At 37.7% G+C, this 16,390-nt stretch overlaps 1 protein-coding gene across 19 annotated transcripts in view; it reads right to left on the bottom strand.

The window, feature by feature from the left end:
* The window catches only part of AFDN (afadin, adherens junction formation factor), a 142,641-nt gene that overhangs the window by 95,849 nt on the left and 30,402 nt on the right, over positions 1-16,390 (bottom strand). For 9 of the 19 annotated variants that reach the window (XM_050787062.1, XM_050787073.1, XM_050787069.1 and 6 more), the window contains exons 2-4: positions 7,657-7,852; positions 2,000-2,115; positions 104-267 (exon numbers count right to left, since the gene is read on the bottom strand). In XM_050787062.1, the coding sequence (XP_050643019.1) occupies positions 104-267; positions 2,000-2,115; positions 7,657-7,852 (476 nt within the window). The remainder of the gene's footprint in view (positions 1-103; positions 268-1,999; positions 2,116-7,656; positions 7,853-16,390) is intronic. The other 10 variants (XM_050787063.1, XM_050787074.1, XM_050787068.1 and 7 more) reach the window with 3 other exon arrangements.

Here is a 16,390-nt window from a genome sequence, read left to right as displayed (position 1 = left end):
CTCATCCTTTTCATAATTTATCTGAAAATTTAACAATTTTGGTGCAATAAAAACATCTGATTTGGAGCACAAAGACAGGGAAATATTTCCAAAACTGACTTACACGTCCTCCCCTTGGAAAGGTCTATCATCTTTATCAGACGCCTGTCGCAATGCCTCTTTTTCTCTCTTCTTTTTTTCCTTCTTTTCTTTCTTTGACAGAGTTCTCTTGAAGTTCTGGATAACGCCTTCTTTTTCCTGCTTTTCAGGTCCATTACTTTGAGCCTTCTGATGAAAGTAACATTATCACCATATTGACTACTACACAGAATCACATAAAACTGCCCATGGCTTAGCTAACTTCATCTCACATGCTGCCGAACATGTGAGCAAAGCTACTGAAACAGAGGAAGGTCTGGAGTAATGAGAATGGTCTTTATCTTGATTCAGCTGACAGTTACATGGGTGTATTTATTAAAATCAATTGAACTGCACATTCAAGAACTGTGCATTTCACCGAATCTATATTTTACCTCATTTTAAAACTAATGAGCAAGCAAGCTAAGAAACAAAAATCAAAGCCAGTCAGAAAACTGGGGTAGAAATGATGAAATCTGATTTTCAGTAAAACTCCAAGTAATTTACATAAAGTAACCTGAATAAAAGAAACCTAACAAAATTATAAAAACAAAGAATGAATAGACAAATCGTCTATAACAGTTTTTAACTTTAAAGGAAATGTTAAGAGTAACCATAATGAATTGGCTTTTATGAAACAGTTGCAAGTATTACGTTTGTGCAAAAATCTCTAACTGCGTTTCCAGATCTGATTTATTTGCTTGCTTCTTCTTAACTTGTATTTTAACCTTGAACAATGGCCTGCTAGCAGATGACAGAGATGCATTATTTTTATGGATAACTTAAGAAAATAACTATGAAAAACAAGGAAAAGAATGGCTATTGTGATGGGAAAGAAAACTGCCTTCTGCTCTATAAGTTAGGGAAGAAAATCATGTGAACATTGCCATTTGATTCATAGATACTTGGAGCACTGCACTGGTCTGGTCTTAGGAGTTCCAATACATGTCAACGAGGGTTTGTGGTCCATAGCAAAATCTACAGAATGAAATAGCATCTGCTGAAATTGTGGAGCAGAAATGAAATAAATCACATATAGCATTAACAATGGACACGCATTCTTAACTTTTTTTGAATTTGCTGAAAATATAACACGTCACTAAACACAGTAACAAATAAGGTCAAGAATACATTTTGTACATCTCCATGACTCTTCAACACGGAACAGTGACATCACACAAAATGAAAAATTTATGCTGCTAAAAGTGATTAAGGACAGTCTTTTCCCAATCTGTTGGGGGGCAGGGTGGGGCTGGGGGGAGGGGGGGGGAATTAAATGGAAGATTTTTTGTAAAAATATTCTTAACCTTTGCATTTGCTATCATTTGTCCATAATGAATTCTTGTATAAGATGCCACTTGATTTAGCACAAAATAAACACAGCAGCACAGAATTCCAGATATCCTATCCCCTAGAAAGTTTTAGAATCATTCTATTCCATCATTCAAGAAAGTTTACTAATTCCTAACCCTGCACAAAATGAAAGGGCTTTAAATGAGCCAAAGTTGCATCAAAAAGTTCACAAATAGATATAAAAGCATTATTTTCCCTTTTGATCCTTATTAGAACAATTCTGATTTTATATTATTGAAAAAAAAAAAAAATCAACTGGAGCTGATCGCCTGATCATCAAATCTCGCGGTAACAAGTTTACATCAATATTCTTCAAAAAGGTGAGAAACAGTATCTGGAATTACTAGTTGAGATAAAGGATAAAGTAGGGAGAAAAAGGCTTCTTTTAAATTATTTTCTGCGAGGAGGGTAAAAGGCTTTATAAAGAGAAGCAAAAAAGAGAAGGAACTCCTGTAACAAAACATCAGTCTCCTGTTTATCTGTCAGACCTGACCCTGGACCAAGACCATAAAATACTGAGGGTTCCTACCTTAGGAGGAATGGCGTCATTCTCATTCTTAAGAACAAATCTGCCTTCCCGGTCATCTTTGTTCCAATTCAATTGTACAACTAGAGGTTTCTCATCTATGTCCAATCTTCTTTCTTCTTCAAAACATGAAATGAAAAAAAGAATAAGCAATGGTTATTTCATGGAACTAGCTAATACAAGCATTCTGATGTACATTTAATTTTACAGACAAAGTACCTACTTGCAGATTGAAATGTATTGTTCAAAATGTAAAATCATTAGTTTTAATTAATTCGATATTTTGTTGCTACTGTATGTTTATCACATATCCAGTGCCAGACACTGAACAGAGGCAATTCCCTCATTTAGATCTAACTGGGAAAATAAGAGAAATATACATGAAATAAGAAAAATGTATACATGGTTTTTGCTAAAAGCTTATTTCTGTAAATCAAATGATCTCATATGCAACTGGAAAATAAGGATAGAATGTTAATACCACACAGAAGTTCCACTGATTCTATGAGATTGTTCTCATCACATTAATGCTGTACCCTACATGAAGCAATGGCAGCAGCCCCCACTGGTCTTGGAAGTGATGACTGCACTATTCTTCCTATCTCTGTGCATCTGACCCTTCTTTCCAAAATTTGCCCACTTCAACACTCACCTCTCCTTCCACCATAGAGTTACCATCACTTTTCTTATATAAAGGACTATATTTGGTATATTATTTCTTTCATTAGCAAGCCTCCCAGGCACACTTATCAGGAACATGGTACTCCAGAGGGTCTCCGTGAGAGCCTCACACAACCTGACCACCTCACAGAGGCCTACAGTCGCTGGAAGCTGTGGAAGAAAGGCAGCACTGAAGGATGGACCTGCTCCTACTGGCCAAGATACCCATCCCAGGGTGGAGAAGACTAAGGAAGCAGGAGCTGGCAACAGATCTGAGGCTGCAAGGCCCACACACAAGTCAGGCTACACTCACTCCCCAGGAATTCTCCTTGCCGCTTGGAGAAATCCATTCACTCTGCTCAAACCTTCAACTGTTCTTTGAGCCACTGCTACAAATTTAAACAGGTATTGAGTGACCTACCCAAATCTTTATCTTAAAGTCCTTATCTTTTAATATACAATTTGGCAGAATTTGAGATTTTTTAGAAATGCCTCTTTCAGAAACATGTCACAGGAATGCTCTGTAACCTAAACGTCAATAACACAAGAGCCGGCACTTTCCGGGTTGAGTAAGAAAAGTAAAATTCACCATAAAATAAAATCACTGACTCCCTATCCAAACATCACTCCCTGCTGTCCAGCCCTGCCCACTCCCCAGCACCTATCAGTCACATCACCTCAAGGTCAGAATGCATGTGACAACGCCCTGTCACACAAACTGCAAACTGCTACACTTTGCAGAAAAGGACAGGGCTGCACGATGCTGGCTGGGCTCACACCTAGAATACCAGCACTTTGGGAGGCCAAGGTGGATAGATCGATTGAGCTCAAGAGTATGAGACCAGCCTGGGCAACATGGCGAGACCCCATCTCCACCAAAAAGAAAAAGAAAAAGAAAAAGAAAAGAAAAAGAAAAGAAAAGAAAAGAAAAGAAAAGAAAAGAAAAGAAAAGAAAAGAAAAGAAAAGAAAAGAAAAGAAAAGAAAAGAAAAGAAGAAATTAGCCGGGTGTGGTGCTGTGTGCTTGTAGTCCCAGCTACTCGGAGGGCTGAGGTGGGAGAATTGCTTGAGTCCAAGAGGCTGAGGCCACAGTGAACTGTGATGGCACCACTGCACTCCACCCTGGGTGACAAAGTGAGACCCTGTCTCAAAAAAAAAAGATTGCACAATGCTGATTAAAGTGATAGTAAAAACTCCATCAAGCACAAACTCGGCCAGTGATAAATGAGGATCAGACAGACCAATTATTAGCTAAAGAGACAACTGATAAGGATGAAGATAACACAGACTCCTTGCAAGAGAAAGATGTGATTTTCCAAGGACTGGAAGACGTTCTGAGAAATACTGGTTCAAGTCCTAAACTCAGAGTGCTCTTCATAATCACATCCCAACAGTCACACAGAAAGTCAAGAAAGACAGCCCAAGACAAAGTCTTTGTTTTTTCAGTTAGTCCATATTTGAAGCAGTAAGTGATAAACATGAGACAGACTTTGTTTTTGTAACTAAGGTCTCCAAACGTTGTCATCGTTTACTATAAAATTTGATTCTAGACGAGGGTCTCACTATGTAGCCCAGGCAGAACTCAAACTCTCGATTTTAAGTAGCCCTCCCACCTCAGCCTCTTGAGTAGCTGTGACTATAGGTACATGCTACCACATCCAGCTTTGATCCTAGTTTTAAATGTGTTTTTTTAAGGGACCTTTTACTAAGTATCTCTAGAAAACAGTACTCTCCTGTATTAGTAATATTTTATATTTTATATTACAATAAAAACACTAGGTGAGGCAGTACAAAGGATCATTTTGTTAGGTTATTCAACGAAATGATGCCCAGAGACTATGTGACCAGGTCAGCCCTTGAAGGAAAGGATAAGTTGTTCCAGAAAACTGTCAGAAAGATAGGCAGAACGACATGGTGAGGGCACAAGGGTCTTACTACAGCCTCACACAGGCGAAGATAACTATTAATTTGAAAAAGTACTTTCAATGCTATGCCAAAAATTTAAATTTTAAATGAGCAAGTTTACTAACACCACCCTCCCCATAAAAAATGACACCATAATGATGACAACAATGATGATACTGATAGTTCTACCGCTAATAGTGTTGACAAAGATTATCCAGGTAATTATATACAGGATATGCTAAAAGGAGGCTGGTAATTATCAACTGGAAATGAAAACCAGAGTAACAAATTAGGGATAGAAGAGTAAGTCTGAATTCCTTTCATAAACCAAAATTAACAAATTGTTCTTGTTGCACAATTTTTACTAGATGAAAATCCTTCAGAGCGTAACTTTTAGAGAACTAACATTAACAATTTATAAATCATAAAAGTAAAGCAAGAAGAGGGCTGAGATATTCTAAAGCGCATGTGGGTAAGCAGTGAAGGTAAAGAGGGAACTGGGTCCTACCATATCTTTATCCATTTAAGATCTCTTCTGCCTTAGTGGTTTCATACACGTTTTTAAAGTAGCATGATCCTTTTTTATGTTTCCTATTGAATTCACACAAAGACTTGTACTATATAAAAAGAATAGATGCAGAGCTTCCCTGTGGCTGAAGGCTTGGGGCTGGGGCTGGGGCTTTAGCTCACTAGGGCTGTGGTAGGCAAACGTGCTGAGGCGATCCCCGGGGAACTGAGGAGCATTTAAATATTCAAGAGAAACAAGGTGCACGTGCCAGACACCAAAATAACTGGTTCGGGTAGGTCGGGCACGGTGGCTCACGAGGTCAGGAGATCGAAACCATCCTGGCTAACATGGTGAAACCCTGTCTCTACTAAAAGTACAAAAAATTAGCCGGGCGTGATGGTGGGCGCCTGTAGTCCCAGCTCCTCGGGAGGCTGAGGCAGGAGAACAGCCTGAACCCAGGAGACGGAGCTTGCAGTGAGCCAAGATCGTGCCACTGCACTCCAGCCTGGGCGACAGAGCGAGACTCCATCTGAAAAAAAAAAAAAAAAGAACTGGTTCACGTGGCTCCGGGACCACAGTAAACTGCACAGCATCTCTTCTGTCGGCATCACATACACACAAAGCTGGGTTTTCCATAACACTGTAATAAACAAGCAGCACTGTCTGAAAATCAACATGGACAAGAAGTGAGGGCTCCCGGGGTCTGAGGAGCTCGGAAAGGCCCAAGAGGCACAACTGTCCCAGCAGACGGCAGCTGTGATTAAGAAGAAAATGAAAGCTTTAGTTTTCCATCATTTTATGTGTACTATTTTTCAAAATCTACCTAATTGTCCACTGTTAAACACTTACTAACCTATCTGAATCTAACTACTTAATGAAATGGACTATCAGGTACTTCCTTTGGCCTAGTGGTGCCATTATTAAAAAACTACTGAGACGCTAAGGGTTCTGTAGCCCAGAGAAGACTGAGAACCTGCATGCTAGGGCTTTTCTCATACCTGAGGCGCTGGTGAAAACAAAGGTGTGGAAGGGTACCTGAGGGAGGGGGGAAGACACCATTTTCCTTCTTCTTTAACCATCTTTGTGTTTTCACCCTTTTCTTTAAAAAATCAAAATCATCCAATTTTTAGATCTCAAACTCCAATCTTACATATTATTCAAAGACTTCACACTTGACAGTATTCAACTAACTGAACAGCACAGACTAAAAAGAAAAAAAGGTGGAAGCGACAGAGATTTTATTCTTTGTAACCTATTTACAAAGATTCTAAGGTAAAGGAAAAACTCAGCTTCAGAAAAATCATCCAAAATTGAGAACATCCTCTACTGTCAAATTTAGTTTTGGCATTAATGATGAAGGTAATATTCTCATAACCTTAAGAAACAAACTGAACAAACAACAATAACGAAAAAATGGCCTGAGTTACATACTACTGAGGGAGAAAGGATTTAGTCACACCTGAAAATCCCACAAATTACAAACACTTTAGTCTAATTTCATATGTACAAATAAAGCAGTATTTTTTAAGTAAAAAAACTGTTCCAAAAAGATCTGTGGATGGAACTTAAAAGAGGTATTCAAATTAGGTTTGTGGTATACATAAATCATTTATTTGCTGCACCAACTATAATTTGTATTTCACTAAAACAGGTTACTCAACATTTCCAAAACACCAATGAGAAAATTTAAAAATTTCTACTTTTCATTTTATTAATTGTTTTAGAGACAAGGTGTCCCTCTGTCACCCAGGGTGGAGTTCAGTGGCACGATCCTAGTTCACTGAAGTTTCAAACTCCTAGGCTCAAGTGATCCTCCTACCTCAGCCTCCCATGTAGCTGGGACTATAGGCATGTGCCATGATGCCCAGCTGACTTATTTTTTAATTTTTTTGTGGAGACGGGTCTCACTATGTTGCCTCAAGCAATCTTCCCATCTCAGCCTCCCCAAGTGCCAGGATTACAGGCACAACCCATGGCACTCACCCAAATTTCCACATTTCTTAATCAGTCTAATTTTAGTTGTCATTTGATATCGCTATATAAGATATTTTCAGAAATTTCTAATGTTAACACAAGTAGAAATTACTAAATACATAAGGAGGTTTCTTTAAGATATATACCCTAAATTATACCCAAAGAATAATGAAAATATATTGCTTCAGAAGGCAAAAATAGTACAGCAAGATTGATGACTCATACCCATATATTTAACTGTTACAATTATAATAATATAATATCTACATAAGAGCCATATAAAACATTCTCAAAAAGCAGGTAGCATACTACACACTGTATGTGACACCCAGATATGCTGGATAAATGTAACGCTACTTATCTTTGGAGAAATAAGCATATGCAAAATTAATATACTCATTCTAACTTCCAACAGATATATGTGCCAGGGATTTATAAGAACAATTCCCAGATATAAAACAGTTTTCTCAGCCTGCCAACTACTCTCCTACCCAGCAAAAGAGAAGAAAGATGGAGATGAGCAGTAAACCTGTGACATGACCACAATGCCCTGGACAAGCTGTCTCTTCACAGGTCAGGTCACGCCTCCAGCAAACCCTTCCTGTATACACTGACCTCCGCTGACATGCACTTCATAGAGTGAATACTTGGGAGAGGACAGCATTCGCATATCAGGTCGAAATTTCTCTGCGAGCGTTTCGATTACATCTTGAGTGGTGGCAGTACTAGAGACCCGAATACATTTTGTTGCAAAGTTTCCAGCAGCTTTATCTTGAAAATAAAATCTCATGACTCCATGGAACTCCAAATCCTAAAAGAAAACAAAATGGTACATTTTTGGAAAACAACACTCTGAAAAGGATTTACTTTTTGTAATAATAAATGAGAAAGTCTGTTCATTGCTTTTTAAAAAAATGCTTCTTTATCATAAACATCTGAGACTAACTGAGAGAGAGGCGTTTTTCGTCTTCAAGTTTCATTTCTGACTTTGGACAAGTTACTTACAATTTCTCTTTGCCTCACCTGTCTCATGTATGAAATAATGGCTGTCAAATAGATGATGTTATCAACAGCTAACATCTATTGAGTCCTCGGCAAGTGGTAGGCACACCATGACACATAATATTTATAAGAATGCAGCTCAACAAATACTATTATTTAACCCTATTTCAAGATCTAGTCGTGCAAACTCATAGAGTTGAGTTCAGTGCTCGAGCTGGTATGTGGCAGATCCAGAGTTAAGACCCGGATCCACCAGACTCCAAAGTCCATGCCTGTACTGCCCGTGAGGTCCCTTTCCAGCTCCAAGGGTCAAAAGCCTACATGAAAAAGTTCCTTTTAAAAAGAGGGAAATGTTGGTCCCAACCATTAATGTGAATAAATGAAAACTCTTAATTTTTTAAGAATATATTATGTTGATGCAAAATTGTGGATTTTGCCATTATTTTCAATGGCAAAAAGCACAATTACTTTTGCACCAACCTAATAATTGTAACTAATTTTCTAAATGAACTACTTGCCTATAATCAATGAATGCATTTTAGATTTGTCTCAAAACCTTATTTCTAGAGAAAAACCACACTGGAATTTCAGCCAAAGGTATCCCCTCCATAGGTATCATCTACTGCAATGCGGGCTGACGCTCACAACTGTGGGATGCCCTTTCCCATTATTTCCTTGCACACAGAAAAAGCACAACTCCCAACAAAAATTCCAAAGAATATTTCTAACTACTAGGTCACTTTTACTGTCTTAAGACTAAAGATTCAGTTGTTCAAATGAAGTCATCCTTGGTTCTTCTTTCTCTCACCCTCCACATCTGATTCACCAAAATACACCCAGAATCCAACCAAAGTCCTGTTCAAACTAAGTCAGAACACATCATTCCTTGGTTTTACATTTTGCAATGGCTTTCATTTTCTCAGAAGTCAAACCATTACTGCAGTCCTCAAAGCCCATCACACTGAATGAAGCCTTTCTTTACTTTTCCCCAACCCACTAGCCTCTTTCTGACTAGTAAGTATGAACTAAGAAGTATTTATTTGAAGAAAAATAGGAGAAATGGGATACAGGTTGAGAACACCTTATTCAAAATGCTTGGCACCAGAACTATTTTGGATTTTGAGTATTTGCAGATTTTGCAATATTTGCATCATACAATTCAGCAAGTCTGATCTGAGAATCCGAGATCTGAAATGCCTGCAATGGGCATTTCTCCTTTGAGTGTCATGTGGACGCTTAAAACGCTTCAGATCTTGGAGCATGTCATACTTCAGGTTTTCAAGTTAGAGACACTTAACCTGTATTAGAATAGGGTTAACAACTATATAAATTTATGAAAATCAAAACAAAAAATGAGACAGTAAGGCACATTTCTAGCCCTGAAACTTTACTGTGCTTGCTCAGACTGTCTTGCTCCCCACTACACCAGGAGAAAATACTAAATAAATGAGCATGTATGTTCAAAAATGACACTTACCCATAGATTCTGGAGTAAAGGAGGGCCACAGTTTTGGGTGTGAGACCTGAGAAAGCTTAAAGAGTTGGCAAAATGGGAGCTTCATGAGTAGAGTCGTGCTCATCTCTCAGAAATTATATCAACAGCCTCTTAGTCTGGTCTGGGTCAAGTAACAAAGCAAAGCTGACATCCTTTTAAATGTCTCCATCTCTATTTTAGTCTGGCAACCCTAAAACCTTTATAACTGCCGGGTACGGTGGCTCATGCCTGTAATCCTAGCACTCTGGGAGGCCAAGGTGGGCGGATCACCTGAGGTCAGGAGTTCGAGACCAGCCTGACCGAGATGGTGAAACCCTGTCTCTATGAAAAACACAAAAATTAGCTGGGCGTGGTAGCAGGCCCCTGTAATCGCAGCTACTCAGGAGGCTGAGACAGGAGAACTGCTTGAACCCAGGAGGTGGAGGTTGCAGTGAGCCAGGATCACACTACTGCACTCCAGCCTGGGTGACAGAGCAAGACTTCATCTAAAAAAAAGAAAGAGAAAAAAAACTTTATAACTAAAAATGCATGCGAAACATGCTCCTAAACTATACATCTGTCAGTCTTAGGTAATATTAATGACAGCCCACACTCACTGCTCTGTGCCAGGTACTATGCTGACCACGTCCTATGCACTGCCTCCCCAGCTTCCCTTCACCTTCGTTCTCCCCACATCTGCTGGCTATAACTCTTGGAATCATTCAAGCATCTTCCGCTACCCCCTTCCACAGACTCCTAAAACAGCACTTTAGAAAACAAAAATTCCTATACAAATTTAGCCGTATAAATTTAAGATTTTATCATGGGAGCCGTATTTTTAACCCAGGATTCCGATACTTGCATACTGCCACCCTGAAACCATCTTTATATTAAATCTAATAGTCTCTAAAATATTCATTGGCAAAACTACCCCCAGGCTTCTCCAAAGGCTCACCCTTATACAAGAAGTTAAAGCAAAATAGCAATTAATCTCCGTAGTACTCGAGCATTTTGCTAACAAAATAGTTTTACATCAGTTGTGATCAGAATAAAACAGGCTAGATGTACCAAAGGATGACAAGAAATATAAAAGCACCAGTTTCCCTGAGAATTATCAACAAATAATTCCAAATTACCAGATATTAAAGAACCAAAAGAAAAACAGAAGCATCATCTGAGGCTGGCAAGGGTGAGAGGGAATGCCCATTAACATCAGCAACACAAAGGAAAGAATCTAGAATGAATTGATAAAGACAAACAGGGAAAAGAGGAGAATCCACTTAGTCAACCTCATGACAATTCCTTACATATAAATTACTGCCCTTCATTGTAAAAAAGGAAACTGCAAACATAAAATCTTTATGACCAATGTGGCCCAGCTACTTACCTTACATAAAATGTTAAAGAGATCAAAGGGAAAAAAAGAAACCCAAAGGAGTAAGGAGATACTGGTACCCTCATCAGGCAGTAGCATTCCTGTGTATAGAAAAGTAAAAGTATTCCTGGAAACAATGTCCCAGGTTCTACCAAGCCTAAATAAAGCCTATGAAAACGACGTTTTATTATATTTCATTTGCACTACATGTTAATAAATAACTATTAATTTAGTTTGACATCACACAAGAATGTATTAATATCTGTTCCCAGAATATTCCCTTAATAAACAGATTAACATTCTGCTCAATTATTTTGCCAATCATGTTTGGCAGGTGTGAGTAATTCCACAGAATCTTATCAAAACTAGTCAAATGGATAAAATCAAGTTCCTAAACCTGAAAACTGGATATGAAGGAAGGGGAGAGGAGGGGTGGAAAAAGGTGGAGAGGGCTGAGGAGAGGAGGGGAGGTCCAAAGAAGTACACTGGCCACCATCACCTAGCTTGCCCAGCAGCAAGGCTGAGGTACAGCCAGCATTAACTGGCCCCAGACCTGCCTACATCACCATGCTCTGCTGGGAGTTTGACACCAATTATTTTTCTTTGATCTTACAACAGGTACAAGAAAAGTTCCAGAAGAAACGAATCAACGGTTAAATGAGAGAAAGAAATTGTTGGTGTCTTGAGACCATCACCTACTAGGCCTGGCATTCAAATACAAGTATGCGTACTGCTCACCAGGGACTCCGAGGCGGCTCTCGCCCCACACAGTGCCTAATCAACCTCATCTACCACATCTAGACATCTGTCTGTCCTACAGTGCAGCGGAAAAATCTGGGGGGCTGCAACAGGACATTAACAGGTTCACATTTCAACATGACAGCCATATCCTTGAGTGAGTTAAAGCCTATGTGAACTCAAATCTCTACACTTATAAAATGAAAACAACAAGCTTGTTTTGAGGATTAAACAAAATATATAAAGCAACTCATGCTACCTGACACACAGGTAAGTGCTCAACAATCAGAAGTTTTCTTCTTTACAGTCTCTCCCACTAGAATATCGCTTTTCTGGGACAAGGAAACCTCTTTTATTCATTATTCAAGGTCCTCCCTCAGGATCCAATACAATGCTCTGCATATAACCATAAAAACAAATGTGAGCCAAGATGCCCAATAACAAGATTTAATTCTGCCAGCTGTGGTTGTCTGTTCTCAATTGATAAGAACTCTGGAATGTGAAACTTAAATTTATAATAAACAGCCATAAAGTCTTAAGGGCAGAATTAACAATCTAATATGTTGCAGCCATCCTAGTTATAATCTTACAAAGTTTTCTTAAAAAAAAAAAAAAAAAAAAAAAAGCACTGCTATAGGTACTCAATACCTAAATGAAGAGCTTACTTCAAAAGCAGCATGTTTTCAGAAAGAAGTTTCTATCTAGAATAGGTAAGATAATAACTGCCTATGATCATTTTATCATTACAGTCAGTATACAATGCTCATCTCAATATGTTTCAATAATTTAATTCAAAGGGAAGGAAAAAATATAATAATCATGTTTCCTTTCCTTAATGGTTATTTCTCCTGCCAGGAAAGCAAGTTTCTTTGGTATTTACCTTGATATAAACTTTTCCCTGAGAAATATTATCACCAATGATTACTGAAACAGAAAAACTGCTTTAGGTCAACTCCAAAACAAAATTATTTTCATGCTTATCAAAAGAATACAATGATCCAAAACTTAACAAAAAAAAAAAAAAACCAAGCTGCATAGTGAAATTACTAGAGTCAATACAAGAAATAAAGATGGAAATTTTATTTTAAATATCAGTATTTCGTTAATAAAATTGACAATCAACTGGCTGTATTCTCCAAGCCAGTAGAAATTCACCAGGACAACCCTACACCTCCTTTTGATAAAGCTAATCAGAATCATTCATTCTAAAACTTAAATAGGTCAACCATGCACAATTTACTTTTCTTCTATGTTTAGCACTTACATGAAACCCATATCCTAGCCTGTAGCAAAACAATGCTAACTTCATACAGATCACCAATTTCTACTCCCCATGGAGGAAACTGACGGACTGTCCACTTTATTACACACGCACACAACAAATTTATTTGTTATGCTGGTGTCTACAAAATATGTGCAAAGGTTAAAAAAAAATACAGCTGTGCCTTCAACACACACCAGTTGCTAGTACACAAAACAACCTGATGGCAACAGCCATTTGACCTACTTAACATAAAGGTGTTAACAGCTTTAGGTAGAGGATAAAAGAAATACTTGAATATGGGCTTTTGAAATATTTTCTATGAACACTATTTTTAAATACTAATACCTCAAGAACACTGAAATGAAATGCATTTCATTACCTAAAATTTTTACAAGACAAATAATACACCTGGAAGCATTTGAAAAAGAAAAAAAAAAAAAAAAAAAAAAAAACAAGAACGGCCATAAAATTTCTTCACCAGGCTAATCTAACATTCTTTCCACTGTATTCATTCCCAAGAAACCTCCTTCCTAGCCCTTTCCTCCCACTCCTCATTCCTATAAAGCTCCTAGAAACCCAGTTTTCTATTAGCACTAATTACATTACCTTAGAATTTTCTGACCTTCCCAACCACAAAATAATTTTCTCTAAAAATTCAATCAATTTGCTTTGTCTTTAACCTTGGTTTGCTCATCTATAAAATGAGAACAGTAAAGTATGGACTTCCACAGGGCACTATTATTCTGTTGCTGGCAATGTAAACTGGCATGCAAGCAACTGAGAACAACTTAGCAAACACAATCCAATTCTAGAAAAAGAATTTATACCTTCATATGTGCACTTGGTCTTTAAAATCAAATGACTTCATTATATTTTTGTCTGAAAATAAAGGCATAAGCTTAACACATAGCAATGCACAACTGTGTAATGTGAACCAACCACTGTACTAGAAGTACATCTTAATGCTTATTCATCAAATCTGAGAAAGACCAAGTTCACTGAAAGTGGGAAAAGGTCATCTTCCAAGCAAAGAACAAAATATTTCTGGACTTAAAAAAACTAACAAAACAAAGAGAAAACACACAATTGCACAGATCTCCCTTTTCATGAACTCTAACAAAAATCCATCCAGTACCCAAACACCTAAATGTTATAAATAAAACAAAATTCTCTGCCAGAAAACACAGCCTGCTGTGAAAACCAACAAGCCAACATACTTTTAAAATTGCCCCAGTTACAACTGCCAACATTATCTACTTAACAATCATCTGCTCACAGCAGCTACACATTTGTAAGCCATAACCCTGCCAACTTTCAAAGCAAGTGAAATCAGTGCTCTGCTGCTAGACTTCACTGGAATTAGAAATCTACTCAAACTCTTAGTCAGCATTATGGAAGCGGGATCAAAAAGTCAAAAGTTTTCCCTTAAAAAATTTTAACTGTTTATTTTTAAATAACTACCCGCACAGACATACACTGAGAATTTGAAAGATAATCAATCAAAAACATTTTAAACCCACATGACAAAAAAAGCAATTATCACATCTGTAATTAAAGATTACGTTTATAACTCAATCGAAATCTTTAAATACTACGTTTGTACACATGTACTTAACAGAACCCCAAAGCCAACTATCTAGTCTAGGGGTATAACTGATTTTGCCATGCACTGTTTGGACATCTAGTGAAGGCTATGAGTTGGTTCTCAAAGAACTACATTAAAACGTAACTAAAATATCTGTAAAACCTACAATGCAGTAATATAAGTGCTTCTTTATTAACATATTACATAAGATCTACAGTTGGTTCAGGTTCATACAGCTCGGATTTTGAAGTAATGAGTATAATAAAATGAGTGAAGAAAATGCTACATTATCAGCAGAGGTTAATAAAGCCGTATTTATTGGAAATACAAATGCAATCCTCCTCTCATCCAAGTTCAAAGTCCCCATGAATCATACTCATAGACTTCAACTTAAGAACCCCCTGAAAAAAATCTAGTGACAGGGAACTATCTAGCCAAGCAATATATTCTTTCTCGGTATAGCTAGTTAGCTAGAAAGTCCTGCCTTTTATTTAAAGCAAAACCTTTCTCACACAGCTTGATAAACTGGGCTTAGTTTCACCCACTGGTATCATTTAGACCTATATTCAAACCATGGCTTCTCGATCATCATTTTTTTTCTATTTATACATGAAACGGATCAGGGCAGATGATTTCTACCAGGTACAATGCACTCTGGGGTAAGAAAACAGGGCAAATACTGTCTCACAAAATTTTAAATTCAGTTATTCCTGGGCTGCAAGGCAAAATAAAATTTTTTTCTTACTAGGGGTCACAGCTAAACCAGTTTAGATTAAGAAAGGGGTTTCTCAACCTCAGCACTACTGACATTCGGGGCTGGATCATTCTTTCTTATGGGGGCTCTCCTGCACATTGTGAGCCGTTGCAAGCATCCTGGCCTCTATGCAGAAGGTACCAGTAGCATCACACCCTCAGGTGTAATAACCAAAAACGCCTCCAGACACTTTTATATGGCTCCTGGGGGAACAAAATTGTTCCAGTTGAAAACCATGAATTCAGAACAAGTCTAGAACCTCTTGCAGAATGACGTTCTAATTCTAGTTTCTTCAACTTTTCTCCTTCCTGTGACATAATTTCAAATCCACGCCCTATATTGATCAGTTCTCCTCTGAACCCCCTCATGTTCCATCCTCCTAGCCTAAAAGAGTTCTCAGACTTGATCACAGAACTCCAGATGTGGTCTGACCAGTGGTAAGTACACTAATTCTACATACTATACCTGTAATTAATGCAACTTAAGATTAAACTAGTTTTTTAGTGACCACATAATATTGTTGATTCACAAGAGTTTCCAGTAAAATTAAAATTCCCAAGTCATTTTCATATTAGTTTACCAAACAACATTTCTCCAGCTTGGCAAAAATCTGTTAAACAACAGTCTTTGAGTACAACTAATCAACTGGTTTCTAATTCATCTAATTATTTTAGATCCAGTCCTTAAACACAATAACATGGTGAAAAACATTATTGAAGTCCCTGATGTAGTCCAGATACATTATCACTAAGGCACTTCCCTGAACTACAAACATGGTAACCCTCTCTCACTCTCTAATATCAATTATCCCCACCCCCATCCTATCTCTCGCTCTCTCTCTCTCACAGGAAATGACAACGCTGTCTTTAGTAAGTCACGCTGGTTCCTATGAATGGAATTACATAGCTTTTAAGCCTCAAGATAGTTTCCTCTTCCATCTTACCATAATCATAGCAAACATTTCCATGAATAGTTCAGTTTTGTACAGTGAGTATAAATAACTAGGTTAACATTGCTTTTAAACTTTTTACTGTGTAGTAAACATCTTTCTTACAAAGTCATGCTTCAAAAATTATACATTAAAATACATAAATATATGCCATAATGTGACAACAAAACTATACACAATTTTATAAATACGTACAAAAGCTCACAAT

This window comes from Macaca thibetana, chromosome 4 (genome assembly GCF_024542745.1).
Source record: "Macaca thibetana thibetana isolate TM-01 chromosome 4, ASM2454274v1, whole genome shotgun sequence".
NCBI lineage: Eukaryota > Metazoa > Chordata > Mammalia > Primates > Cercopithecidae > Macaca > Macaca thibetana.
This window is presented reverse-complemented; position numbering and strand designations above follow the sequence as displayed.